General features: G+C 39.2%; 1 protein-coding gene across 2 annotated transcripts in view; it reads left to right on the top strand.

Annotated features, from left to right (window-relative positions):
* LOC115691799 (BEACH domain-containing protein C2) overlaps positions 1 to 15,899 on the top strand; it is a 31,725-nt gene extending 15,826 nt beyond the window's left edge. For both annotated transcript variants that reach the window (XM_030618534.2, XM_056318089.1), the window contains exons 12-32: positions 835 to 919; positions 1,029 to 1,223; positions 3,062 to 3,607; positions 3,693 to 3,836; positions 3,988 to 4,464; positions 5,117 to 5,262; positions 5,904 to 5,973; positions 6,092 to 6,175; positions 7,432 to 7,488; positions 7,698 to 7,766; positions 7,859 to 7,945; positions 8,028 to 8,144; positions 9,227 to 9,376; positions 9,484 to 9,568; positions 9,654 to 9,774; positions 9,909 to 10,005; positions 10,091 to 10,204; positions 12,142 to 12,511; positions 13,703 to 14,484; positions 14,958 to 15,080; positions 15,352 to 15,899. In XM_030618534.2, the coding sequence (XP_030474394.2) occupies positions 835 to 919; positions 1,029 to 1,223; positions 3,062 to 3,607; positions 3,693 to 3,836; positions 3,988 to 4,464; positions 5,117 to 5,262; positions 5,904 to 5,973; positions 6,092 to 6,175; positions 7,432 to 7,488; positions 7,698 to 7,766; positions 7,859 to 7,945; positions 8,028 to 8,144; positions 9,227 to 9,376; positions 9,484 to 9,568; positions 9,654 to 9,774; positions 9,909 to 10,005; positions 10,091 to 10,204; positions 12,142 to 12,511; positions 13,703 to 14,484; positions 14,958 to 15,080; positions 15,352 to 15,429 (3,997 nt within the window). In that variant the 3' untranslated portion in view covers positions 15,430 to 15,899. The remainder of the gene's footprint in view (positions 1 to 834; positions 920 to 1,028; positions 1,224 to 3,061; positions 3,608 to 3,692; positions 3,837 to 3,987; positions 4,465 to 5,116; positions 5,263 to 5,903; positions 5,974 to 6,091; positions 6,176 to 7,431; positions 7,489 to 7,697; positions 7,767 to 7,858; positions 7,946 to 8,027; positions 8,145 to 9,226; positions 9,377 to 9,483; positions 9,569 to 9,653; positions 9,775 to 9,908; positions 10,006 to 10,090; positions 10,205 to 12,141; positions 12,512 to 13,702; positions 14,485 to 14,957; positions 15,081 to 15,351) is intronic.
* Positions 15,900 to 26,075: the final 10,176 nt, after the last annotated feature.

The raw sequence follows: 26,075 nt of genomic DNA, 5'->3' as shown, positions 1-26,075 counted from the left end.
ACTTATAGTTGTAAAAGTGGCCTAAAGTTCGTAAGTTTGCCAGGATGTTTGAATGCATGTTAGTAATTGACTACGAATTGGTAAATTCTTTTCTAACTTACTAATTGGTCTTGTAAGGTTTTGTTTCAAATGTTTAAAATAAAAAAAGTTGGTAATTTCTACTAAATTAAATTAGTTACATGATTAAGTTGCCAGTAACTTATGGCTGGAAAAGCAGCCTAAAATTGGTTAATTGGCCCACCTTAAGAAATTCGAATATTGCTTGGTAATTAATACGAATTGCTAAATTCCTTTGAAACTTACTAATTACATGGTTAAGATTGTGTTTCTGATGGTACATCAAAAAATAAGTTGATAACTTACTACTGAATTTAAGTGGTCACCTTAATGAATTGTTCGCAAGTTACAACCATAAAAGCGTCCACAAGTTGGTAAATTCAAATGCATGTTGGTAAATTGGAAGCGAATCAAATAAATCTAAGTTGGAAGAGTTACAAATTACTAATTTGGCTGGTAAGATTTTGTTTTCGATGGCAAATTTGAAAACAAGTCAATAACTTACAACTGAATTAGTGTTGGTAAATCTGACCCAAAAAAAAAAGTTAGTGTTGGTAAATACTTTAACATCATTGGTAACTTATCAAGGAGTTGCCAGGTAAACAAGTTGCGGGTTACATTATTTTTACCAACCACATTTGCTAGTTACCAATATTTATATAAATTTACCAACCACGGATAATTTGCCCTTTTTATCCAAATGGAACACGATAAGGTTTGCTGTTTTGGATGTATGTTTTATGATTTCTAAGGAAGTTCATGGGCTTTTGTGTACAGTGTTCTTTCACCAGTTCTGAACATGCCAATTTCGGAATCCAAAAGGCAACGGGTGCTGGTTGCTTCTTGTGTTCTATACTCTGAGGTCAGTTTCTAGTTCGGCCTGCTTTGATGGGTAACTTTCCCTCAAATTTTTAATGTGGTACCCTTTCGGCGTTGTCATTGACTCTTTTTTTTGGCATTGAACCTTGTAGGTATGGCATGCAGTGGGCAGGGAGAGACAACCTCTTCGAAAACAGTATCTTGAGGCTATTGTACCTCCATTTGTTGCAGTATTGCGGAGGTGGCGACCACTCTTGGCTGGAATACATGAGCTTGCAACTGCTGATGGTCTGAACCCTCTAATTGTTGATGATCGTGCCTTGGCAGCCGATGCACTTCCTGTAGAGGTAATCGTGAACCATTCACCAGTGAGGTGGCAGCCCTTTTCTTCCCTATTTTCTGGGGACCATAATGATGATTATATGGGGCCATAGTACAGTCGCCTAACTATTGATTGCAACTTGCATAGCATCTTTGCCTGAGCAAAGATACTTGCAAGGACTATTCGGGATAATTCAGGAATTAGAATGTCCCATAAAACTAAGAGCTTGTTTGATAGCTTCATTATCTGCTTAAAATTAGAAACACAGCAGTTAGCGTATTCAATTTGTATGATGACTTTGAATAATGTACTACTTAAATGCAAATTTTTTTAAAAGAAATACTTATTAGGAAAATTTTATAAAAGAAATACTTAATAGCTAAGCAGGAGCATGCCTACTTAATAATTTATTCTGAACACACTAAGTTGGCTTGAGTCAATACTAGTTATCACATTAACCATTTATCCCTATATTTTTGAAGCAATGCCAAAACTGTAAAATGTGTATGCCCTCGATGCATTTTCGGACACCACTTCTTTTGCCAAACGGTCAACGCTTTCAATGACGGTTATGGTTCAAATGTGATCGGGTGGACAATTAGATGAATAAGACAAGGGTTAATGTTGTTAGTGGGATGAGAAGTGGTGGATGATGCATGACAGCGGCAACTGCAATGGCTGACATGGTAGTGTGAATCTGTAAAATTTTCTTTATTTCTTCATTTGTGTGCTGACAATGTTATTATTGAAGCTCATGACTGAAAAAACGGAGGCCATGGAGATGGTGGCTCTTGCATTTATATAAAAAGAAACTCCGTGCTCTTCTTATACTAGTTGTCATTTGTACATGCTTTATAGATCAAACTTTACTGAAGTTCTTTTAGGAGGTGTAATCAGTTGTTTAAACGAACAATCAGCTTACAATAAAATATTTGGATTTTTCAAATTGTTAATAATCAGTTGCTAAATTTACACAACATCAAACTGATTCAACTTTTGCATTTCAGCACTCCACACTTAAAATTCAGTGCTCAAAGTTTGATCGCATATTTACTTGAACCGTAAACAATGTATGTGCTTGATTAGCATAATTTCTGCTTCATCTGAGTGGAAGCAAATATAAAGTATGGTGCAGGAGATTGTTGAAATCATCCATAGTATCAATCACTCGTGCAAGTGCATGTTCCTTTTTCTCTTTGGCTGTGTGAGGTGAAGGCATGCATTTGCATGCAAGTTAAGTTTCCCCTAAAACTGAAGCCAGTGCAAAATTTCCACATGCTAGACTGTCCTTTGGCAGCTTAGCTGCTGCACCATCTTCATGCTTTAATATTGCATTAGCAAACACGATGAGAAAGGTTTTCCCTAGGTAATGAAATAAATGCCATTACTCTATGCGACATCCAGGAGCCTCTGAGAAACGATGTTGATGGGAAAATGAAGAGATATGATGATGGGCCAATGGGGATATTGGGCGTTGATGCTACACTTTTTCTGAAGTCTCTTTCTTATTGTTTCCTATCGTTATTTTTGCATTTCTGCAAACAATCATAATTACGGCAGACAATTGCTGAAGTTTCCCTTACTCCAATTGGGATTTCCAAAAAGTTTGCCATTGATTTTTGTTGATTATGCTGAGGAGTATGTGCTATTGCTACTTTTGTTTGTTCATAATTAGTTTTCATATGATTCTTCAACTTGATGGCTTTTGCTTTGTCGAAGGGCGCAAGAAGAAAATGCCTTCCTCTTCATTTAGTTGTATCAGCTTTATCTTATCCCTTTGCTTTCTATAGCACGATTTATTGAGTATTTGCCTAAATTTACATGCACCAAGCCAGCTATTAATGTCTGTTTGTAATTTTTTAGGCTGCTCTTTCCATGATTTCTCCTTCTTGGGCAGCTGCTTTTGCTTCACCCCCTGCTGCAATGGCATTGGCAATGATTGCTGCAGGAGCAGCTGGAGGTGATGCTCCGGCTCCGATAACAAGTACTCAGCTCAAGCGTGACTCGTCATTGCTTGAGCGCAAAACAGCTAGGCTCCAAACATTTTCCAGCTTCCAACATACTGGGGAGGTACCTAGCAAATCACCAGCTGTTCTGAAGGACAGGGCTACTGCAAAAGCCGCCGCCTTGGCAGCAGCACGTGATCTTGAGCGTAATGCAAAAATCGGTTCAGGGAGGGGTCTCAGTGCTGTAGCAATGGCCACATCTGCTCAGCGTAGGAATGTGAGTGATATGGAGCGGGTCAGGAGATGGAATCTTTCTGAAGCAATGGGAATTGCCTGGATGGAATGTCTTCAATCAGTTGACAGAAAATCAGTCTATGGGAAGGACTTTAATGCTCTAACCTACAAATTCGTTGCTGTTCTTGTTGCAAGTTTTGCTCTAGCAAGAAATATACAACGGTCAGAGGTATGATCACCGCTTGTTCTGCTGATTTTCCCACGTCTTGTGGCAGTGCATGCCAGTCTTACCTTGGCTATCTTTGCTGTTCTAGGTTGACCGACGTGCACAAGTTGATCAATTCGCTAGGCATCACCTGTATGCTGGAATTCATGGATGGCGCAAACTCATCCATTGTTTGATAGAGATGAACAGTCTTTTTGCACCATTTGGAGACCGCTTGTGCAACTCTGCTAGGGTATAAACAGTATCAGGCTCATTATCTATTGTTGACAACTATTATAGCTTCTGCCTTCTTTTAGAATCTCATTTGTTGATGGTCTCTCTATTTTTTTTTATGTCAAATTCATTGTTGAAGTCCAGGATTGACCTGATATAAATTTGGGTAGGTTTTTTGGAAGTTGGATTCCATGGAAACCTCCTCCAGGATGAGACAGTGTTTGAGAAGGAACTACAAAGGATGTGACCATTATGGTGCTGCTGCTGATCATGATGAAGTTGTAAAGAAACTAGATCAAAAGAATGTTATGGATCCATCTGGTGCTCCAGCTCTCACAGCTGATGCAATTTCAATGGAGCTTGAGAATGAGGATGACGAACAGGCAGAAATAGACAATATCGAGGGTAAAACCAGTAATGTGGATCCAAGTGACGAAAACCAATCGAGTTTGTCTGGAAAAGCACAGCAAAACCTGCAGGTGGTGGCAGAATCCAGTGATATTCAATTTGGTAGTGAGCAAGACTTGGTTCAAAGTTCGTCTGCTGTTGCTCCTGGCTACGTGCCTAGTCAAGTGGATGAAAGAATTGTGCTTGAGCTTCCTTCATCCATGGTCCGACTTCTGAGGGTTGTACGAGGAACCTTCCAAGTGCGTTCTAGATCTTACTCGAAGCATTCTGTCTGCATATCAGGATATCGTGTGTTTTCTGTTTAATTATATGGGAATGAGTGTGGTGTGTATGTGTGTCTGCATGGAAAAATGATTTGAGTCAGAAAAGTTAAATTATACTTTGTGTTGATTTGATTATTGCAAGCATTGGTATTCTCTTTGCTTTGACTTCGAGTCGCAGAGGCAAAGAACCAAAGTAACCAGAATTATCGGTTTTTGGGGGAACTCCAAAGGTAGGCAATGGTCTAGAGAGGATTCGTGGTTTGGTTATTTTTCTTTTGTTACATGAAGTGGGGAGGGGACAGTGAGACTCAAACTTGAGTCTATTGCCTAAGAAGGGGTGACCTCTACCAATTTGGCTGGGTGTTGAACTCATTTTGCTTTTGCATTTGGGGTGGTGTACCTTCTATGAGCAAATGGCCTTCTGTGCTACATAATGCTTGAGCCCGAAAATCTATCCTAGCAAAAGTAGCAGTTCTTGCTGCTTTGTTACAGTCGTAGATGTTCAGTGTTTCATATGGAAATCTTGTTATTATTTGTGGCGCATTTAGGATGAAATTTAATCTAATGATGTGTAGTTTTTCCTTCTTGTTTTTCATTGGTATTTAATGAAGAAATTTATGCATTTCAGATAACAACCAGGAGAATAAACTTCATTGTCGAGCATGTTGTGGACAATAATTACACAGATGATATGGAAGACAAATCTGAATCAACGGAGGACGAAAAGGATTACAGCTGGCCGATATCTACACTTCATCAGATCTACAGCCGAAGGTCAAATAACATCTACATTGTTAATGCCTTATTGGCTCTCTTTTAGCAAACATTGTGCAGCTCTTTCATTTTTGTCATGAAACGTGTGTGCTAAGCAAATTAGGCTGAATTGCATATCATTTTGAGTTGGCTCAAGCCAGATTAAAATGCATCCCTTCATGTGGTGCTGTGCATTTGTTTGACATTTAGGTTAGATTACATTGATCGACTATTCAAATCATAGATTGCTCTTCAAACTAGCCTGTTGAAGCTGTTCAGCTGGTTGAACTGTGAAGCGGAGTCCTAAACCGTTATGGTTCTAAACACTGGTCTAGTCTAGAAGAATCTCATCACTTTGACTTAGGGTCTATTTTGCATCCATCTTCTCATGCTAACATTCCGCTATCTTCGCTCAAGAGAAAAAAGGGTTAAAATTGATATATTACGGTAATTATCTTTACTAAATGCAGCGATTATGTCCAGTACACATGTCACCCATCCAATGGTGAATGTGTACAGAGTTCTTTACACTGACAGTGAGCCTAATAAAATTCCTATTTTAATGCAAATTAAAATGGGGGGCCTCAAGTTCTTGTTCCTTTCGGTCTTGGGACTTTGGCTTCTCAGCTGATTTTATGCTTATTGATATGTTTCTGTTACAGATACTTGTTAAGACGAAGTGCTCTGGAGTTATTTATGGTTGATCGTTCGAATTTCTTCTTTGATTTCGGGGTATCTCTCATCTCTTTCCTTTAATTTATGTTGTGAAAAATACAATGTTATTCCAAAATTTTAGGGCTAGCTTGTGATGTTTGTGCTTATTGTGAATTTGTGTTTCCCGTTTCCACAGAGTATAGAAGGTAGAAGAAATGCTTACCGAGCCATAGTTCAAGCACATCCTCCTCATTTGAGCAACATTTATCTTGCAACCCAGGTTTGCACTTTATATGGTGTTGTTTCCTTTCTCTTCCTTTTCTCTCTTTCTATTTTACCCCTCTTCTGATTGGGGCGACATGGTAGGTACTCTAGGTGTGACGAATTTCACTTGAACATTCATTTTTGTGGAGTGAAATAAGGGTGGGGTTTCTCGATATGCTAGGGGCCTGTCTGGCAATGTGCCAAATAGTAAAAATTTCTGTTTTTTTGTTCCCAGAATCAGTTTGGGAACAGAAATCCGTTTGTTAAATTTTTTGTGCTCAAGCACAATTTTGCAAAAAAATTGTTCCCAAAATCAGTTTTGGAACATAATCAAGAAGCAAAAAAAAGTAGCTTCTTGATTCTGGAACAATTTTTTCATTTCTGATTCTTCTTGATTTTCTTCTTTTTTTTGGTTTGTTGTTGTTCTTCGGCTTGCCGCCCGCCACCCGCCGGCCACTGCCGCCGTCGACCGGCCACAGGCCAGGGCCGGCGACGCCCTCGCCGGCCCTCGCCAAGGGTGTCGCGGCCCTCACCTGTGGCTGGCGAGGGTCGCCCTCGCCGGTGGCCGGCGAGGGTTCCCCTCACCCAGCCAAGGTGAGGCTGACCTCGCCGCCGCCACCCAAGTCCGTCACCTGGGTGATGGTGGCGAGGCCGGCCTCGCCACGGCTGGGTGAGGTTTGACCTCGCTCAGATCTAGTGAGGCCAACCTCGCCGTCGCTTGGGTCCTCGCCATCGCCTTGGCTGGGCGAGGCTGACCTCGTTGTCGCCTTGGTTGGCGATGGCGAGGTCGGCCTCGCCCAGGCAAGGCCAGGCCAACCTCGCCGTCGTGACCGGCGAGGCTGGCGGCGAGGGCTGCGACGCCCTCGCCGGCCATGGCCAAGGAAGGGAAGGAAAGAAAAAAAAGGAAAAAAAAAGGAAAAAAAGGAAAAAAAAGAAAGAAATATTAAAAAAATCAAAATATTATTAAAATATTATTAATAAAATGAAATTTTGTGTAGTTACCAAACACATTTCTGTTCTTTTTCTATTCTAAGAATAGAAATTTTGGGCAGTTACCAAACGCCTTTAAATGCTTAGAAATTGTTTTCGAGAACAGAATAAAAAAGAATCATTTCTGAGCATAATCTGTTCCCGGACACAGAATGGTTGCCATGCGCAGCCTAGGGCACTTTACTAATGCTTGTTATTGTAACTTGTGTTGCAACATCTGATTGGAATTTACCATGCCCATGTCATTTACAATCTATAATTTTTTATTAATATTTATCACAGAGACCAGAACAACTTCTCAAGAGAACTCAGCTGATGGAGCGTTGGGCTAGGCGAGAGGTGAGAAAGCGTGGAAAGGTTTTATTGGCCTTTTCTTATAGAAAAGCTTGATTTTGTTTGATGCTTGCACTTTTGTTAGCAGTGGGGTGTATAATACATAGTATAGGAAGACAATGCTAACAGAAAAGTGTTAACCTGCAGATTAGCAACTTGGGTGTATAATACATAGTATAGGAAGACAATGCTAACAGAAAAGTGTTAACCTGCAGATTAGCAACTTTGAATATTTAATGCATCTGAATACCCTGGCAGGACGCAGTTACAATGACATCACTCAGGTGACCTTTTTCGTTTCTTACATTTTACAATGAACTTCTACTGCCATTTGTTGAACTTCTGTGCTTCTTAACTTCCTTTCTTTTGTTTGTAGTATCCAGTTTTTCCTTGGATTCTTGCGGATTACAGTTCGAAGAATTTGGATCTTTCTGATCCTTCTTCCTATCGAGATCTATCAAAGGTGACTGAGAAAACTTGAAGTTTTGCTTCTCCTAACTATATAAACTTAGTTTGAGCCATTAAAGGGAATTATCTTTTTGCAGCCTGTTGGTGCCTTGAACCCTGATCGGCTCGAAAAATTCCAAGAGAGATATTCTAGTTTTGATGATCCCATTATCCCCAAATTTCATTATGGTTCACATTATTCCAGCGCTGGAACAGTAAGTCTACTTATCCTTGTTATTATTAATGTAGTACTTACCTCTTAATATTCATATCTGCCATAATTTGTTCTTATGCCTATCCTTTTTATTTATTTATTGATTCTTGATGCCAATGGATCTTTATTCCTTAACCCTAGCTGTTATCTCACTTAAAAAATTACCAAGGTTGCTATTATGTTAGAACGTTAATATCTCCTGCCTTTAAAGATGGCCCCATTCAATGGGGCTTGAAATCCATGGTACAGAAGCATATGCGAAGATCAAGTCTTCTGGCAATAAAAGATGCACTATACTGACCTAACCCACGCAAAATATTATATCCAGTCTATTTCCCCACTTAACATCTATTTTAGGATATCTAGTGTCTTTCATCCTACTTACACAAATGATTACCCATCTCTGGTGATTATATGCCCCAATATGAGATTGTTGGGACAAGAAATTAAGTTGAGGAATTTTCATTTCACTATCCTTCTAGTCATTTTTATTCAAAATTTCTTTGGCTTCATATGAGAAGCTTCATCTCACGTCTGTCTATTGGCATTAGGATTTTAAACTCTTCAGATTGCTCTCGTCTCCTTGCTTTTATCCTCAAAATTCATGGCCCATTAATGAAACTATCCTATGAGGCGTTTGACCTCATCTAAGATTCGTTCAGCACATTATTTGTTGATTGTTCTATGACCAGGTGAAGTTGTAAATGGCAGATCTATGTACCGCATATAATTCATAGGATGCACTTGCTGATCCTTGAGATTGATGTCATTACAAATTTTAAGCATACTGTTTCTTGTTGGATTTCCGGATTTTACATGGTCCAGTAATCAAGGTCTGCGGTTTCACTTTCTTATCGTGCATAAATTGAACCAAGTTTTACTGTTCATGACCTTCCCTTCCAATTGACTTGTCAGGTATCTAGAAAGGTATATTTGCTGGCCCTTTTGGTGAATGAGTTTGAATGTCCTTGTTTTCTTACACTTCTATATATCTCATTGCCATCTGTGCATATCTTCTGCTTCCAGTCTAATGTGTACGCAGTGTGAAATAATGCTTAATGATTGCTTATGTTTCTTTTACAGGTGCTATATTATCTTGTAAGGGTTGAACCTTTCACAACTTTGTCCATTCAACTGCAAGGTGGTAAGTTTGACCATGCAGACAGAATGTTTTTTGACGTAGCTGCTACTTGGAATGGAGTTCTTGAGGACATGAGCGATGTGAAGGAATTGGTATGTTTTTCTATAGATGTTTTTTTCCCTATATCATGATTTACATGAAAATCTGTTCATTTAACTTTGCTTTATGAGTAAGTAACGGCTGATGTCCTTCTCGTCAGGTTCCTGAGCTATTTTACCTTCCGGAGATTTTAACCAATGAGAATTGCATTGATTTTGGTACGACGCAGATGGGGGACAAGCTTGGTATGTACCCGAATTATGTGTTGATGGCACAAATTTAAATTTTCTAAAGTATAACTCTTGATTTCTGTTTTGTTGTTGGTACCAGATAGAGTGAAACTTCCGCCTTGGGCTGAAAGCCCAATTGACTTCATCCATAAGCATCGGATGGCTCTTGAAAGTGAGCATGTATCGGCACATTTGCATGAGTGGATCGATCTTATATTTGGGTATACTCTGGACCTCTCTGTTCTTGGTTTTGCTTTTTCTCTATTCGATCATATAACCTGTGGATGGAACACATGAAATTTTTTAAAATTTTGAGGTGAACTCCAGGTTTTCATAAAATTATGAATCTTTACAGGTATAAACAACGTGGGAAGGAAGCTATATCAGCAAACAATGTCTTCTTCTATGTCACCTATGAAGGAGCAGTCGATATTGACAAGATCTCGGACCCAGTAAAATAATCTTGTTCTTCTACTTTTTATATTTTTTTCCATGGTGGTTTCTATTTCTTATATACTACCATTTGTGAAAAAATAGGTGCATCAGCGCGCTACACAAGATCAAATAGCTTATTTTGGACAAACGCCATCCCAGCTCCTAACACTACCACATATGAAGAGGCTGCCATTAGCTGACGTTCTTCATTTACAGGTAATTTATAGGGATGCGTTTATGGCATAGTGCTGATGTTTTTGCATGAATGGGGTTCAGGATACCCTAACTGGATATGTCCTACTTTCCATGTCGTTTCATGTGTTGTTGAAGATCATTTGACACTTAGTCGTTTTTATGTACTAAATAATTAATTGCAATAATTGACTGTTAAGGAATATGATTGACTCAACGACGTATCTCTGGGAAAGTTCAAATTAACTTGAGTAATATCTGTAACTTTTTGTTGCATCTAGTTTCTAACAAGGTCGTAGTAATGCAATATGCAAGTTTAGTTCATTGGAAATTCAAAATCAAAAAGTGTAATTTTAGTAATTTTGAAAATTAATCAGTTATTGAAGTTCATAAACATGTTGCTAAATAGTAAGTAAATTTAGGTTATGGAGGCTGCTTAATCATTAATGTTCTGTAAGATACTGATGCTTTTTCCAATCTGCTCGTATGGCCACATTGTTCTAGGATGAAATGATTCTTATAATAAGCAGCTTAAATTCCCTTTAGTTTGTCTTGCTCTTTTTTCTGTCACTAAGAGGAATGCAAATTACTGTGGCTCGTAGTGTATATGTTGTCCAGTTGGAAGGCTCTGTGGGTGCTCATGTAACAACTATTTTATTATTGTCAAATAGACATTCTTTCCTTCATGTAGACATGAAAAGCCTGCAAATGGAGTTTGTACGTGATACTAGTTCACTGAGAAATTTATCCTGGATTTTAGTTTTTATGAATTCTCTCTCTTGTAAATGATTTAGTATGGGGGTAAGTACCTTCTTGCTACTTATCCAATGGATCTTTTTTTTAAAGATATAGATGACCTCTTTCTGTGCCAAAATCTGCACCTTTTTCTCTTTGATATAAGGGTCTGCAACATTTTGAGATTCACATGCTGGTATGAATGTACTGTATGAATCCAGTTGCTAACAGTTTCAAGCATACATTCATCAAGCTCTACTTTTGCTTGCTGTTGGATGGATTATAAATCATTATTCTGAGTCATTATCCATGTGGAGAAATAGAGACTTCTGCCTTAATGCATGTTTTGGTTGTGCTCGCAGAAAAGTAGAATGTCGAAATAGAATTTTTTGTGAAGCATAATGTCAATGGCATCATTTGGTAACTGTGAAATGATTAGTCATGTACCAGCTCTTTCTTCAAAATTATTTTTTTAAAGCATGTCAGGAGTGCTTACACAAGTGAATATTCCTTATTGCGATTTTGTCATGCATTGGCTGATAACATGGCTGCACTAGCCATTAGGTAACCAGAAAACCTTTCAATCTCAGTATTGATGGCTTAAAAGACCATTCCAAATCATTAACAGAATAATACAAAACTGGCATTATGACATCCTGATGTCCCACACCGGATGAGAGTGGCCTTTTTAAGTGATTCTAAGTAAGAACCACACCCAAATGGTCACCACCTTGTGTGGTTCCGCTTGACTTTAACGTTTGGGGTTTGGCCCCTTACATGTGGAAGGGGCTGGGTTGTTACAACAATGATATATAAGGTGCCTTCCTTGTGAGAGAAGGTGAGTTAAACAGAGGAGGAAGGATAGTCAGGTGGTGTTAAGTTTTTTTTTGGTAAGGCCAGGTGGTGTTAAGTTAGTTCTCTTGATTGTCAAGAAACATGTCGTAATAGGCTTCCATCAGTAGAGATATAATGAGGAGATGCCACCTAGCATAATGAATCCAATGGACATAATTCCAGGATGTGGAAATAAAACCTGCACTCATACCGATCTGTTTTAGGGAATTGGTAGGCTGGGCAGTAAATTATCTTCAGGCTGAGCTGAAATTTAGAAGAAAAGAACCTTGTTCGTTTGCTGAAGATAGAGAAATCTGGTCGAAGTGAATTCTTTTACATCTTGCATAAGTGATATGGCCTTAAGTGGCACTCATAAACCTTTTTTTTTTCAGACAATATTTCGGAACCCTAAAGAAGTCAGACCTTATACTGTCCCAACACCTGAGAGATGCAATCTACCTGCGGCTGCAATGCATGCATCTTCAGATTCAGTTGTCATTGTTGATGTAAATGCTCCAGCGGCACATGTTGCACAGCATAAATGGCAGCCAAACACACCTGATGGTCAAGGAACTCCATTCCTCTTCCAGCACGCAAGGGCTGCTACAAACTCCACCGGTGGAACATTCATGCGCATGTTCAAAGGGACAGCCGGACCTGGTGCAGATGAATGGAAATTTCCCCAAGCACTAGCATATGCAACATCAGGAATTAGAAGCTCAGCAATAGTTTCCATCACATCTGACAAAGAAATCATCACGGGTAACCAATCTGTGCAAATGTCATTTTTTCATATGGATAATCACGTTATGCGAAAATCTGGAGGGTTTCATCATCTCTTTGCTTCGAATACATGAAGGAAAGGAGGAACGGAGCAAAAGAAAGTAAAAATAATTCAAGAACTTCTTAAGATAGTTGTGTGCTTCTCATTATCAAGGGTAATTACAGGGGATTGGGCTTAATTACGAGTGAAGAGAGATTATGCGAACTTGATGTTTGAACATCGTATACCATAGAATTTGTTGTGAAGAAAGCACTACTTGGCAATGACATCAATATGTCTTCTTTTTCTGAAAATGTTTGTGTACGAAGCATTTCGCCTGTTGATTTGAGACTTCCATGTCATCACACAGAAAATTATGACTTCCATTATCAGAAAGATATAGTGTTGAATCGATAATAAGTTCACTGGTGTGGGCAAGAATGAGTTAGTTGTCTGACCAATGTGCGCAAGATGAGGATGCTTCTATAAAAAATGCTAATACATTACAATATTTTTTTTAAAATGCCCCCCTTAAGAATATCCAGCATAAAGCTGGTGTTGCGCTGAGACATATAGAGTGATTTATCCAAACTGGTTTGGGCATGCAAAGTGGCATTCTCACTTTGCCAAAGTTAGAACTCGAAAAACCATGCGGTGGTCCATGCGCCTGAATGGAAAGTATTATTCAAGAAAGAGAAAGTACATATGAATGGAAAGTCTACAGAAGGACCTTTACTGTGTTATTCTTTCTAGGATGAGATTTTGGATAGCTGACAAGCTTGCAATATTGTTGATGTGCTGGGTAATGGTCTCCATTCTCAAATAGCAGTATGGTTTAATGGTGCCAGGGTCTGGAGTCTTAGGGAGCTGTATGCTTTTTTATACAGTGAAATATTCCAAAAAAGTTGATTTTTTCGTTTCTTCCGACCGGAATGTTTAGCCTCCCAAAACTGGTTTTGAAATTGAGAGAGGCGGACCCAGAGAGAGAGGGTGGGGGGTGGAGTTATCTTTCTCTGAGTTCCTTATATTGGATTTCTCTTAAATGGTAATTTGTTGACAAGTGTCTTTCTCAGCTTTTTCATAGACGTGAGTTCCTTATGTTTGGCTTACTCTAATAAATGGTAATTTGTTGACATATTATCTTAAGGTGTCTAACCTTGGTCATCCTAAATTTTTTGGTTTTTGAAAAGGTGGACATGCGGACAATAGTATCAAGGTAATATCTTCTGACGGAGCAAAAACGCTAGAAACGGCAATTGCACACTGTGCTCCAGTGACTTGCCTTGCTCTTTCACCAGATAGCTACTACCTTGTAAGCGGCTCGCGAGATGCGACAGTTTTACTTTGGAAGATTCATCGGGGCTTTGGTACTGGTTCAAGTAGCATATCGGATCTTCCTACCAGTGCAGGCACACCAACTTCAAGCACCAACAGTACTCAAAACATCTTGGCTGACAAAAGCAGAAGACGTCGTATTGAAGGTCCAATACATGTTCTTCGAGGCCACCTCAGGGAAATAAGTTGCTGCTGTGTTAGCTCAGATCTAGGGATTGTTGTGTCATGTTCCTATTCATCTGATGTTTTATTGCATTCAATAAGGAGGGGCCGGTTGATCAGAAGATTGGCTGATGTTGAGGCACATGCTATTTCCCTTTCAACCAAGGGAGTTATTATGACTTGGAACGAATTAAGACATACACTCAGCACCTTTACTCTCAATGGTGTACCAATTGCTACAGCACAACTCCCTCTTTCTTGCAACATCAGCTGCATGGAGATTTCTATGGATGGGGAAAATGCTCTGCTGGGAATAAATTCATCTTCAGAAAACTCTGGATCCTCTAGTAGTAACAAGGATTTGAACTTCAAAACCTCTGTCCTTGAAGAGAACGATAAAGAGTTGGATGAAACTGGTCAAATTTTAGACATTCAGTCATCGTCACTTTGTTTCCTAGATCTCCATACTCTTAAGGTAACAAATAAGTTTCCATTTTGAGATTAGCATGATCATCCGCATTAATTGTCATGCCATAGATGCTGGCTTCAACAATGTGAGGGATGAGGTTTAGTGTTGACCTAAGTTTAGGAAGTAGGTAAACAGTTATCACCGTCCCCTCCACGTAATCACATAAATAGCATGAATGCAATTGCCATAGCCATTTCAATGCGGAGATATGGTCTGTAAGGACGAACTATGACTCGGGTTTCTAAGAGCTAGAATTTCTCTATTATGCAATGCCATCAAATGCAGTTCAGCATATAATTAGTTATCATGCCCTAGCTGGTCTTGGATATCAGTTTATTTTTAACCTTGTAGCTGTTGCTCATTTTTGTTTATCCTATCAGAATTGTTCTGTGCTTTCTTGGATGTCGGTTCTTTAAACTTTCAGTAGCTCACGGTTTCTCCTTATCTTTTGGAATTTAATCTACAATTTGATCTTGCAGGTGTATCACACGCTAAAGCTGGTGGATGGACAAGATATCACAGCTGTGGCGCTGAACAAGGACAACACAAATCTTTTGGTGTCTACCGCGGACAAGCAGTTGATAATATTCACTGATCCAGCAGTAAGCAAAACTCATCTTTGATACTTGTTCTTTCTTTATTGATCTGTGTAGGTTGTTTGGATCATCCGAGCCTTGTCTGGGAGTCAGTTGATGCGAGAGTCAGTTGATGCGAAAGAAATTGATCTAATATATAATTCGATTAGCACTTTTAGTATCTAAAGTTGATACAAATGTTAAAGAGTCATTGGACTTCTTGGTTGCCATGGTTAGGACCTTTGCCTTGCAGATATTTACTTATGTCTTCATCTTAATCTCTCTCTCTCTCTTGCAGTTGAGCGTGAGAGTCGTGGATCAAATGCTCAAGCTGGGTTGGGAGGGTGATGGGCTTAGCCCTCTTATAAAACCATAGTCGAAGGAGATTGAACTGTGTCCAATTGATGACTCAAAGGGCAAAACTGCACAGCTAGACAGAAGAGCAAGGGTTGCAAGCACAGATTGAGTGGCATTCGTGAATTTTTCGTCAATGCTGGACTCGCGGCTTCCCTATTTTCTGCAGTTTGCAATGTTGTATCAGGCAAGCGGATCAACCTGCAACCCTTTGAGTACGCGACAGTTTCTTTTGGGACGGTTTAGATATTGTCATTAATATAAGTTGAAGCTGAGATAGAGGGAGAGGGAGAGAGAGGCTCTGTGGATTGAGCTATTCATTTTTGTCGACCATTTTTTTTTATTAGAGTAGAATACGAGAGTATAGCATTTTTTAATTCGTGTAATCCTTTTCTTTTGATTGGCTGTAAAATGGTGAGACTACTTGGTGCTTTTGAAAAGGTCTTGTAAATTAAATCTTCATATTAATCAAAACTCATCTGTACACGTAAATATGCGGAAGCGATTTGGGATTTTCAGCTTCTATGGTCTTGATCTTTTTTCCTTTTCTTCTTCCTCTTTTGAATGAAATCTAACAGAAATTTCCACTGTCCATCTCCGAAGCCTTCACGTCTCATGAAACTATGATGGAGCAATTATGCTGAGATAATGCAATAAGAGAGATATATTTCTGGAGGCAATTCCTCCTCTTAAGCATCTTAATACTTGCCCAATGCCTCCGGTCTCCAGTAATTACATCCGGTCGACCAACGAGACAGGCTTTAGCGATTTGGTGCCTTACTCGTGTTCTTGTCTCCCTCCTCCACAAGGTTGACAAAAAATGTGGGAGAACACAGCCAGCATTCAGAGACGTCAAAGAGATTGGTACTTTGTCTCAAATAAGGGCCTAGCTCACCGACCAGCTAAATTTTTGTTGGCCGTTGAGCACATGCATTTTGCATGCTAATTCTGGCGACATAGTGAGGGGCATTTTTGTCCAAAAGCATTTCTTTCCTTTTCTTATCATTTTACTGTTCATCATCGTCTTTGTTCTTCCTTAAGTGGGTTCTTTCCTTGACTGGTGCTTCTTCTTTTCAAAGTGGTTGGTAAATACTAGATTATTGAGCGAAATTGCCTGGGCTTGGGCTGGTATAGCGTAGGCCGCGTGTGGATAGAATAAGCTCAGCGGGCTTGGTGTCTTCATTAAATTTTTCTCTTTTTACTTGTTTATTCTGTAATTTTTTTTGTTATTTAATTTCTGTTTAAGCACACGGTGATCCAGGGCTATTTAACATCCAAGACGTACCGCTTTGAAGGTGCGTATAGTAGCAAGATAGCCGAAGCAGCACACATACAGCAGTTGCTAGTAGCTTACATGTCTCTACACCCAATTCCATCAGCAGCGCGAGAGCTAGTGCAGAAGCCAAGTGCACAGAAACATGAAGTACCCCACTCATTACACAAACGTGATCACTGCAATTAGTAATAGCAAAGCACCTGCTAGGGACACGTTAGAGTATTCCAGCATGTCCTTGAAAGCAGCCTATACAATGACTAGAAAACAGTTCATCTTTGAAAAATGTGATTGGGTTCACACAGCAGAGAAAATGAAAGATATAGCGAACAATAACTCAAAAGTAATCCAGGAGAAGTATATCGTGTATATATATAAATATATGCACAAATCACTATTCGTATATATGTTCATTTTTACATCCCACAGTAGCAACTATAGAGAAAAATAACCCAAAAATATGCAACGTTCGACATGCTAATTCAATATAACATATTTATTCTATAGGAGTCAAAAAAATTGTCGTCAACTATATTAATCCCCTTGTGTAAGGGACGCTTGTCTGAGGCAACCAAGTGTGTTCCCATCCAAGAAGGTTGAAGTGGTGAATTTCACCGCATGCTTGGGCCCAATAACGTGGTACCCGGGCCACTCGACCCAATTCTTCTTATTCGATTCAGGCCCTCTATTTTCAAACTCTGTATAGTAAGTCTAGTGGAGTATCACCCCATTTGTCCCACCTGGCAGGGTTTATGAGGCTATCCATGAAGCTTTGCACATACACTACGCTTGAAAACGGCCTCCATGGTCTCCCCAAATATGTCTAGACAGAGGTGTTGCTTGAGGTCACGTCGTCGACTGCCATGATGGTGTAGTTCTGAAAGGACATGCCTATCTTCAATTCCTCTTTCTCACGCCTGGTGATCATGTTAGCCCCCTGATAATAGGAGGCGGGGTAGATGTTGCAGTTCTAGACGATAACAATTGCATCGCCAAAGATGAAGTCAACCGTGCTGTAGATATTGTACTCGCGATAAACTGCTTGTTATATTGCGTCAGGAGGGTGTCTTGGTAGGCCTTGAAGCTTCAACAGTAGAACACTGACATGTTACCTCCAGTTTGGACGGCCACGGCCTGGTCCTTAAGTGGCTCGGCCATTATTCGGAAGGTGATGTCCACGGCCACAAAGTTTAGTGTCATCACGGTTGTGATAGGGTAAATGAATTGGTGAGATAAATTATACAATAAAAATGCTACTTATGATTGACATTTGACTTAGAACATCCACTAAATGGGTATACTAACTAAATCATAATATAACTCTTTATCAAAATGAGGAAGTATTGAATGTTGCGCGAGTGACCGTAGTCCACCGATCGACCATGCTCCGATATCCATCATCGTCTGGTTAATGCCGTCTTTGGTCATCATTATATATTTTTTTGTTATTCGGAATCGTCACGTGCTTCTTGTATATACCGGCGGCCATGTGTATTAAGAAGTACCCCTTCATGACTTGCAAGTAACCTGCATGTGGCTTGCACGCAACTTGTACATGACTTGCACGTGACCTGCACATGACTTGTATATGAGACGAGTGTTGAAGTATTGTCCAAATCGCTTGACATACAGTCAAAACATAAGCCGTCATACAGTCAACACATAGGCTGTCATATATTTCTTAAGGTTAGCGCGTTTTATTAATGAAATTGGATGAACATATCACAGAAGTAGAAAATCATCGTGAGATTCAGAGACTTTGATATCTGGTTACACTATTTTTCTATGTACTTATTCCTCACCTCTAGTGTGTTTGTCAAATCAGATTCAAGCCTATCTTGCTTAAAGAAGGATCTCTCTTGTTTTTTTGTCAAATCATTAATGATGATAACTGCCATTATGTCAACCAATGGCTATCGAGTTAACCTCATTATCATCCTAGGATGTGATGATTAATCATCTCTCACTTTGCATATATGAGCATCTATCTATTAGGAAAATTTAAGTACTCAATAAGTTGGAATACCCAAAATCCTAACTATATATTCTAACTACTCCTAATGATTATTTGTTTTGGTATCTAAAGAAGCATTACTAAAACAGAGAATGTTAATTTTTTTTGGCCAAACAAAGAACGCTATCGACTGATAGTTGTGTAACGGAAAAAGCCCTAACTGGATATCGAAATAGACTCATCATTCCATCCTCTCTCATCAATTACTCCTTATTTGTATAAAACAGACATTATCACAATTTAAACATGAAAAATTAACCTTTCACACATTCTCCTCCTGCGTTCATATGTGTAAGGGAGCCGATCCCTTCTTCTGGCGAAACTTTTCTCCCTCTTCTCCCTTGACTACTTGAACCCAAAGGCTCCACTAGACCCACATAATCAAATTTCAGGTGCTTGACGACATTTAACAATCCCCTCAAATGTTCAATTTCCAATTCCAACATATGCTTTGCAACAAGCTGCTTTTGCATTTGAATTATCCTGCGATAGAGTTCCTCCTTTTGCCTCTGAAACATGAGAAGTGTCAAAAAAGAATAATATGACAAGATATGTATTCTCTTCACATGAGAAGAAATATGAAGTGAACACCTTATGTTCTTCAGCTAGTTTCAAGACTCTTTCAACTTGTTGTAATTTCAAAACAATCAATTTGGGTGGACGATTGTCCAGAGCATTGATGTAAAAAAGAAGTTAGCCTCACCAAATAATTATACTCTACAAAGCATGCATATATAATCTCACAACACCTAAGTTTAGTCATACAGTCAACATTCCATCATTCATGAAGATCATAGAAGTAGAAACTTGTGACGTTTAGACCTCTATTATGTTAATCAAATCAAGCACTTCCTCCGTGATCTCCTTATTCGGTATAGTTTTTTCAGATTGGTAATCTCGTTCTCTTTTTTTTGGGCAGTAGGGGTGTGTTCCTCTCTTCCGCTCTTCATGGTGATCTCGTTTCATTATTTTGGTACCAGAAAACCATAATTGCTAAACCCAACTTGTCAATATGGGTATCAAAATGAGGAAGCCTTATTAAATGTTGCATAGGTGACCGTGGTCCACCCATCAACCACGCTCTGATATCCAATGATCACCGTTGGCTTAATGCCATCTCCGGTCATCATAATATATTTTTTGTTATAGGGAATCGTCACCTATTCGTCGTATATACCTGCGACTATGTGTATTAAGAAGTACGTGCACGTGGCTTGCACGTAACCTGCATGTGAGACAGGTGTCCCAAATCGCTTGACATGCAATTAACACATAGATCATCATTACTCAGAAGAGGTTCGACTGTAGGCTGCTTTTGCTCGACTGGAACCGCCTCGTTGGACCGCTTCTTCTTCCTCGTGAAAACCTGAAGCGCAGGCAGAGAAGGTCCACCTGAAGCTTCATCTGCGACCCATTCGAGAGAGAAAAACAGAGAAGGCGAGCAACAACAGCGGAGATCAGCCTACTCCATTTCAACTTCGAACTACATAGAAGGAGGAAGCAAAGGGGACATGGGAGAGGGGCCTCGTATATACCTGCGACTATGTGTATTAAGAAGTACGTGCACGTGGCTTGCACGTAACCTGCATGTGAGACAGGTGTTCCAAATCGCTTGATATGCAGTTAACACATAGATCATCATTACTCAAAAGAGGTTCGACTGTAGGCTGCTTTTGCTTGACTAGAACCGCCTCGTTGGACCACTTCTTCTTCCTCGTGAAAACCTGAAGCGCAGGCAGAGACAAACGCTTTCTTCTCGGCTTTGGCCCCACCACCTTGGCTCGGCTCGATAATTTTTTCCAAAGAAAGTATTTAGAAATCTTTCAATCGTAAGATGGGTTTGGGCAAGAATTTTTAGGCTCGAAACCTTACCACCCGGCCCCTTTTCTTCTTTACAGGTCAGACCCGTAATCCGTTTAGAACCGCTCCCCGATCAAGTCTAGCACAGCACACCGGCGAAAATATACATGGCCTAACACAAAAATTTCCCGCGAAGCACACACCATCGGGGCTTGCTAAAACTTCACACGCAAGGTTACAAATAGCAATGACTCGGATCAAAAAGCAAAGAAGAGAGAGGGGGCTGATGATTCTTTTCCCCCCGTGTGCGTTCCATCCCATCACCAACGCTCCTTCAATTTGCTCTGCTTTTGGCAAAAGCTGTGCCCTCGACGAAGACCCAATTTACTCGATCAGCCAATCCACGTCAAGAGCAGTGTGGTGGTGGACGAGGGTCTTGCCATTTTGGGAATGCTTTGATGGCCCAGGAGGGGCCTTTTTCAATGTTCATATTCCTGTTCTTGGCCATGCCCCTCCTTCGCCCATCAATCCTCAACACCGACGAGCTCACTGGCTTTTGTTGCCTTGTGATGAAGAGGGGGAGCAAATGGCAGAGTCAAATGAGACTTGCTCGGATCAATCCTTGGTCTCTGACAAATATGCGCTAGGGCCGAAACACTGTTAAGGAGGGAACAACTTGTTGAATTAGCAGAGTTAGAAGCAGTAATTAATTTTTGCATGTCACAATCTGAGGTAATTGAAATCCCGCGCAAAGCACGGGTCAAACGCTAGTGTAGGTATATATACTCGCATTCAATGTAATCTTTTCACTATAAATGCACTATTCCTCTTTTAGATTACCGTAAGATCCACACAACCATTGATTGTAAAATATCCGAATGATTAGCTTTTTCGTATATATGCAATGTCAAAAAATATAGGAATGTGAAGGAACTACATGGCAAATACTACAATATTCTTCGTATAATCCAAGGTTTGGATTTCCCAAAAATTCTCACGTATATTCGATCCATCGATCTATAAATACCAACACAATTGTCTCCGTAAGAAAACCGCATGAAAAGTTACGAACACGAATCGTGCATTCTCTGTGCTTGTCTCTACCTCACCCTTTTTCCTCATCTTCCACCATGTTCATTTCGCGACGAACATAATCGTCGCAGCTGGAGACCCGATAGTGAGCGTCGAAGCGGCGAACTTCACCGGAATTAAACCATGATCTTCATTATGAATTAACAATAGCATAACGACTTTCATCAAACTACATAATTGTCTTAAGTATGGGCTTGTAAAATTTATTGGCCGGCATTCTAAAATATGGACCTTTTGGCCCACCAAGTACCAACCCATCATTTTTTTTTTCTCAGATAGTTGAGTTACGACTTGCCCAGCTCATCAATAATTTGTTATTAGATCGAATCCCATGAACTCTATACATATACATATTTGTGGATATTATCCATTTTTTAATCAGGGTTTAAATGGCAACAATGTAAAAATTATTTTTATTGTTATGGCTCGGGATCGAACTTAGGATCTTGCGCACTCCCTCCAAATCCCAAATATTGGTCAGTTTTATTTAGCATCGAAAAGCAACACCATTCGCAAGAATTAGAGCCTATAGGAAAAAAAACAAGAAAAGGAGAACCCTGAAGATTCATAGACCATGCATTAATTTATTGGCTAACACACACTTCATTGCAACACTTATGCTCTCCCTCACAAAATACTCACAATACCAAGTACTATGCTGGCCAATTGATAAATATCCACATTACGCTTTGTCAATGGTGAACCATGCCTTTCTTCATTGATACTTGAGTGTCACAGTTATCTTCCTGAGTTATCACTCCGGACACCCAAATATTCATATCAAAGTAACGCTTTGCCTTGTAAACTAGGGTCACGTCTTCGCCTTCAACCGAGGAGTAAAGAACCAAGCAATCCGTGTGAGCCTTGTATAGGCGCAATTCTAATTTTATTCTAATTTTTGCTTCAGTAGCTGCTTAGTGTACTCGGTTATGCCTGTCAAGTTGGCTTGTAATAGCTTGAGCCCGATCAGCCCTAGTCCCTCGAGATCCACCTCATGGCTCTCTGGGTCTAACCCAAGAGACTTCACGCAAAAGTCGAAGTTCAATTGTTTGTCATTGGCTGCAATCTTCTTGCAAGTGTCCTGAACGACATCGTTTGCGGATCGGACAGAGTACAAGATCATGAGGAAAAAGATTAGGAATATGAAGAGATTGAGAATGCACGATTCATCTTTCTAATCACGAAGATGGAGATTTTCATCTAATTTCTTATGAAGACAGCGTATATATACTTAAAGGACTGGTCATGTGATATATTGACACAATTTCATATATGGTATTATACCAAACCGAATTTATTATTAGACAGCGTATAAGGATAAATATCATCGAAGAGGCAGTTTGATTAGACAATCTTATCAGAATTTAGTAATATTGCCTAATCGACCTGCATGTGGCCATAATTTCTAGAAATTTAAATATGTCCTAAGTAATACCCGATTATCCAATAAGATTGCGAAATCGTCCTGCCTGTAGCCATAATTACTAGAAATCCAAATCATGTCCCAATTAAAGTCGGATTCCCTAATAAGATTGCCAAACCAACCTGCTCTTCGAGAATATTCATCCTTATACACTATTGAAAATTAAATTATATATAGATACATATTGTCTTGGATTATTCGTTGAACTCGCACTTAAAATTCAAAGTGTAACATAGAAGAAAATCGTCTTGCTAATTGGCTGCTAATCTTGAAGCGATGAGCCGTTTTATACTGATTCTTTTCGTTGCCTCTTAGAGAGTTATTTCATGTTTTATTAGATCATAAAATAGGGATGATAGATTTACACGTTAAATTTTTGTATTCAATTTTGGCCATTTTTTATACAAAAGAAAATATGGATTCTTTGATAAGGTTTCCTAATCGAGAATGTTTATACTTATTATATACATTAAAGTAAAGAAAATTTTGATAATTAATATCTAAATATTCACACTGTGGACTTGTTGAGGATTACGTTTTGAGATGATTAGTCAAGGCCATATTTATTCTTACTTTTTATTTATTTATTCTTTGCTCTTTTTTCTATCGCCAGCGGTGTATTATTGCTGCACAAGTAGATCTCGTATTTGGTAACGATTGTAAAGTATATTTAACCATGTTACTCATATGATGTCAAATTTCAAATTAGGAAAGTTTCAAAACTTGAAGGATCAATTATAAAGTATTAAAATTGAAGATCTAATCTCAATTTTTAATTTATGTTGTTGTGACAATATCTTAGAGAATTCCATTTCATTAATATTTGTTATCACAAAAAATTGTGAACTAACATCCAATTTGTACAGAGTCAAAAGCATCTTAATCGAATGCATGTACGTTGAGTCTCTTTTATGGAGCAGTTCAACTCCGTGCTTCGACACAAGGCGGGCCACTTGAGCAAAGTCGCTGATGCACTTAGTCGTCGTGCTGCAACACTCATTACCATGCGCACCGACGTTGTGGGATTTGACTACCTCTGTGTCCTTTATGCCGAGGATGATGACTTTCAAGACATTTGGGAGAAGTGTTCTACGACAGGCTCTCATGGCGATATGATCATTCAAGATAAATTCTTGTTCTTTGGCAATAGGTTGTGCTTCCCCCACAGCTCTTTGCGGGAACAACTTATTTGAGAGCTCCGTGGTGGCACCCTTGGAGGACATTTAGGATGAGACAAAATTGTTGCATTGGTTGATGAGCGGTACTATTGGCCTCAACTGAAGTAGGTCGTTGGGCGATTTGTGAAAAAGTGCTACGTCTGTCAGACTGCCAAAGGCCATTCGCAAAACACTAGTCTTTACACCCCTTTACCTATTCCTTCTAGGCCTTGAGTAGACATTTCAATGGATTTCGTGTTTGGACTTCCTCGAACTCAACGAGGTATGGATTCTGTTTTTGTGGTGGTGGATAGGTTCACAAAGATGGTACACTTTATTCCTTACAAAAAGACTTCTTATGCATCCCATGTAGCGAGCCAATTCTTTCGGGAAGTAGTCCGCCTGAATGGTGTGCCCAAAACAATCACATCCGACCGTGACACCAAGTTCCTCGATCATTTTTGGAGGACCCTATGGCGCTTATTTGGGATGGATTTACAGTATAGCAGCTCTTTCCATCCCTAAATTGATGGGCAAACTGAATTCGTCAACCGTACTATGGCGGATATCATCCGTTGGCTCTATAGTGACATGCCAAAGCAATGGGATCGATGTCTTGCTCCTGCTAAGTTTGCCTTCAACAACACCGTCAACTGCTCCACAGGCAAATCTCCGTTTGAGGTCATTTACGGGCAAACTCCACAACATACATTGGACCTCGTGCCTTTGCCCAAAGTCCCAGGATATAGCATTGCGGCTGAGAACTTAACAACAAAAATGCAGGAAATACAAGAGGGTGTGAAGCAACAGCTGGAAGCTTCCACTGCTGTCTATAAAGCTGCTGCAGATAAACACCATCGCCTCAAAGTATTTGCTAAGGGTGATGAAGTGATGGTATATCTCCACAAGGAGTGTTTCCTTGTCAGTACATATAAGGGTGCGAATGGTAACCATTCTGCTCCAGAAATCAAATTCTTGCCAGAAATTGATTTCTGGAATTCTTGCCAGAAATTAATTTCTGGAGGAGAAATCTGTTTGGTAAAACATGATTAATTCTGCTCCAGAAATTGATTTCTGGAACAGAAATCTGTTTTGATTTGTTGATTTTTTTTGCACCTAAAAAAATTTAAATTTTACTCAAAGTGGGTGGCCACATGTATTATAAGCCATTCTGTAAAGTTTTGAAATTTTTGATTTTTTTAAATTTTTTTTGGGCACCTAAAAAAATTTAAATTTCACTCAAAGTGGGTGGCCACAGGTATTCTAAGCCATTTTGTGAAGTTTTGAATTTTTTTATTTTTTTATTTTTTTGGGCACCTCAAAAAATTTAAATTTTACTCAAAGTGGGTGTCTACAGATATTATAAGCCATTCTGTGAAGTTTTGACCATTTTGTGAAGTTTTGAATTTTTTTATTTTTTTATTTTTTTGGGCACCTCAAAAATTTATTTTAAAGGTTTTATTTTTTTTATTTTTTTGGGCACCTCAAAAAATTTAAATTTCACTCAAAGTGGGTGGCCACGAGTATTTTAAGCCATTTTGTGAAGTTTTGAAATTTTTTATTTTATTATTATTTTTCTTTTTTTTTGGGCACCTCAAAAAATTTAAATTTCACTCAAAGTAGGTGGCCACAGGTATTCTAAGCCATTCTGTGAAATTTTGAAATTTTTGATTTTTTGATTTTTTTTGGCACCTCAAAAAATTTAAATTTCACTCAAAGTGGATGGCCACAGGTATTCTAAGCCATTTTGTGAAATTTTGAAATTTTTGATTTTTTGATTTTTTGAAATTTTTTATTTCTTGTAAAAAAGGAAATTTGGGCTAGAATGCATTCTGGAAGAGAGAAGCTACAAAAAGTAGCTTCTCTTTTTTGGGCCAAAACTCATTTTGGAAGCAAAAATTCATTCTAG

Source organism: Syzygium oleosum, unplaced genomic scaffold (genome assembly GCF_021117445.2).
Source record: "Syzygium oleosum isolate NSW1041296 unplaced genomic scaffold, Sole_v2.1 Sole_v2.14, whole genome shotgun sequence".
Classification (NCBI taxonomy): Eukaryota; Viridiplantae; Streptophyta; class Magnoliopsida; order Myrtales; family Myrtaceae; genus Syzygium; species Syzygium oleosum.
The sequence above is the reverse complement of the archived record's forward strand: the minus strand, read 5'-3'. Positions and strand labels throughout refer to the sequence as shown.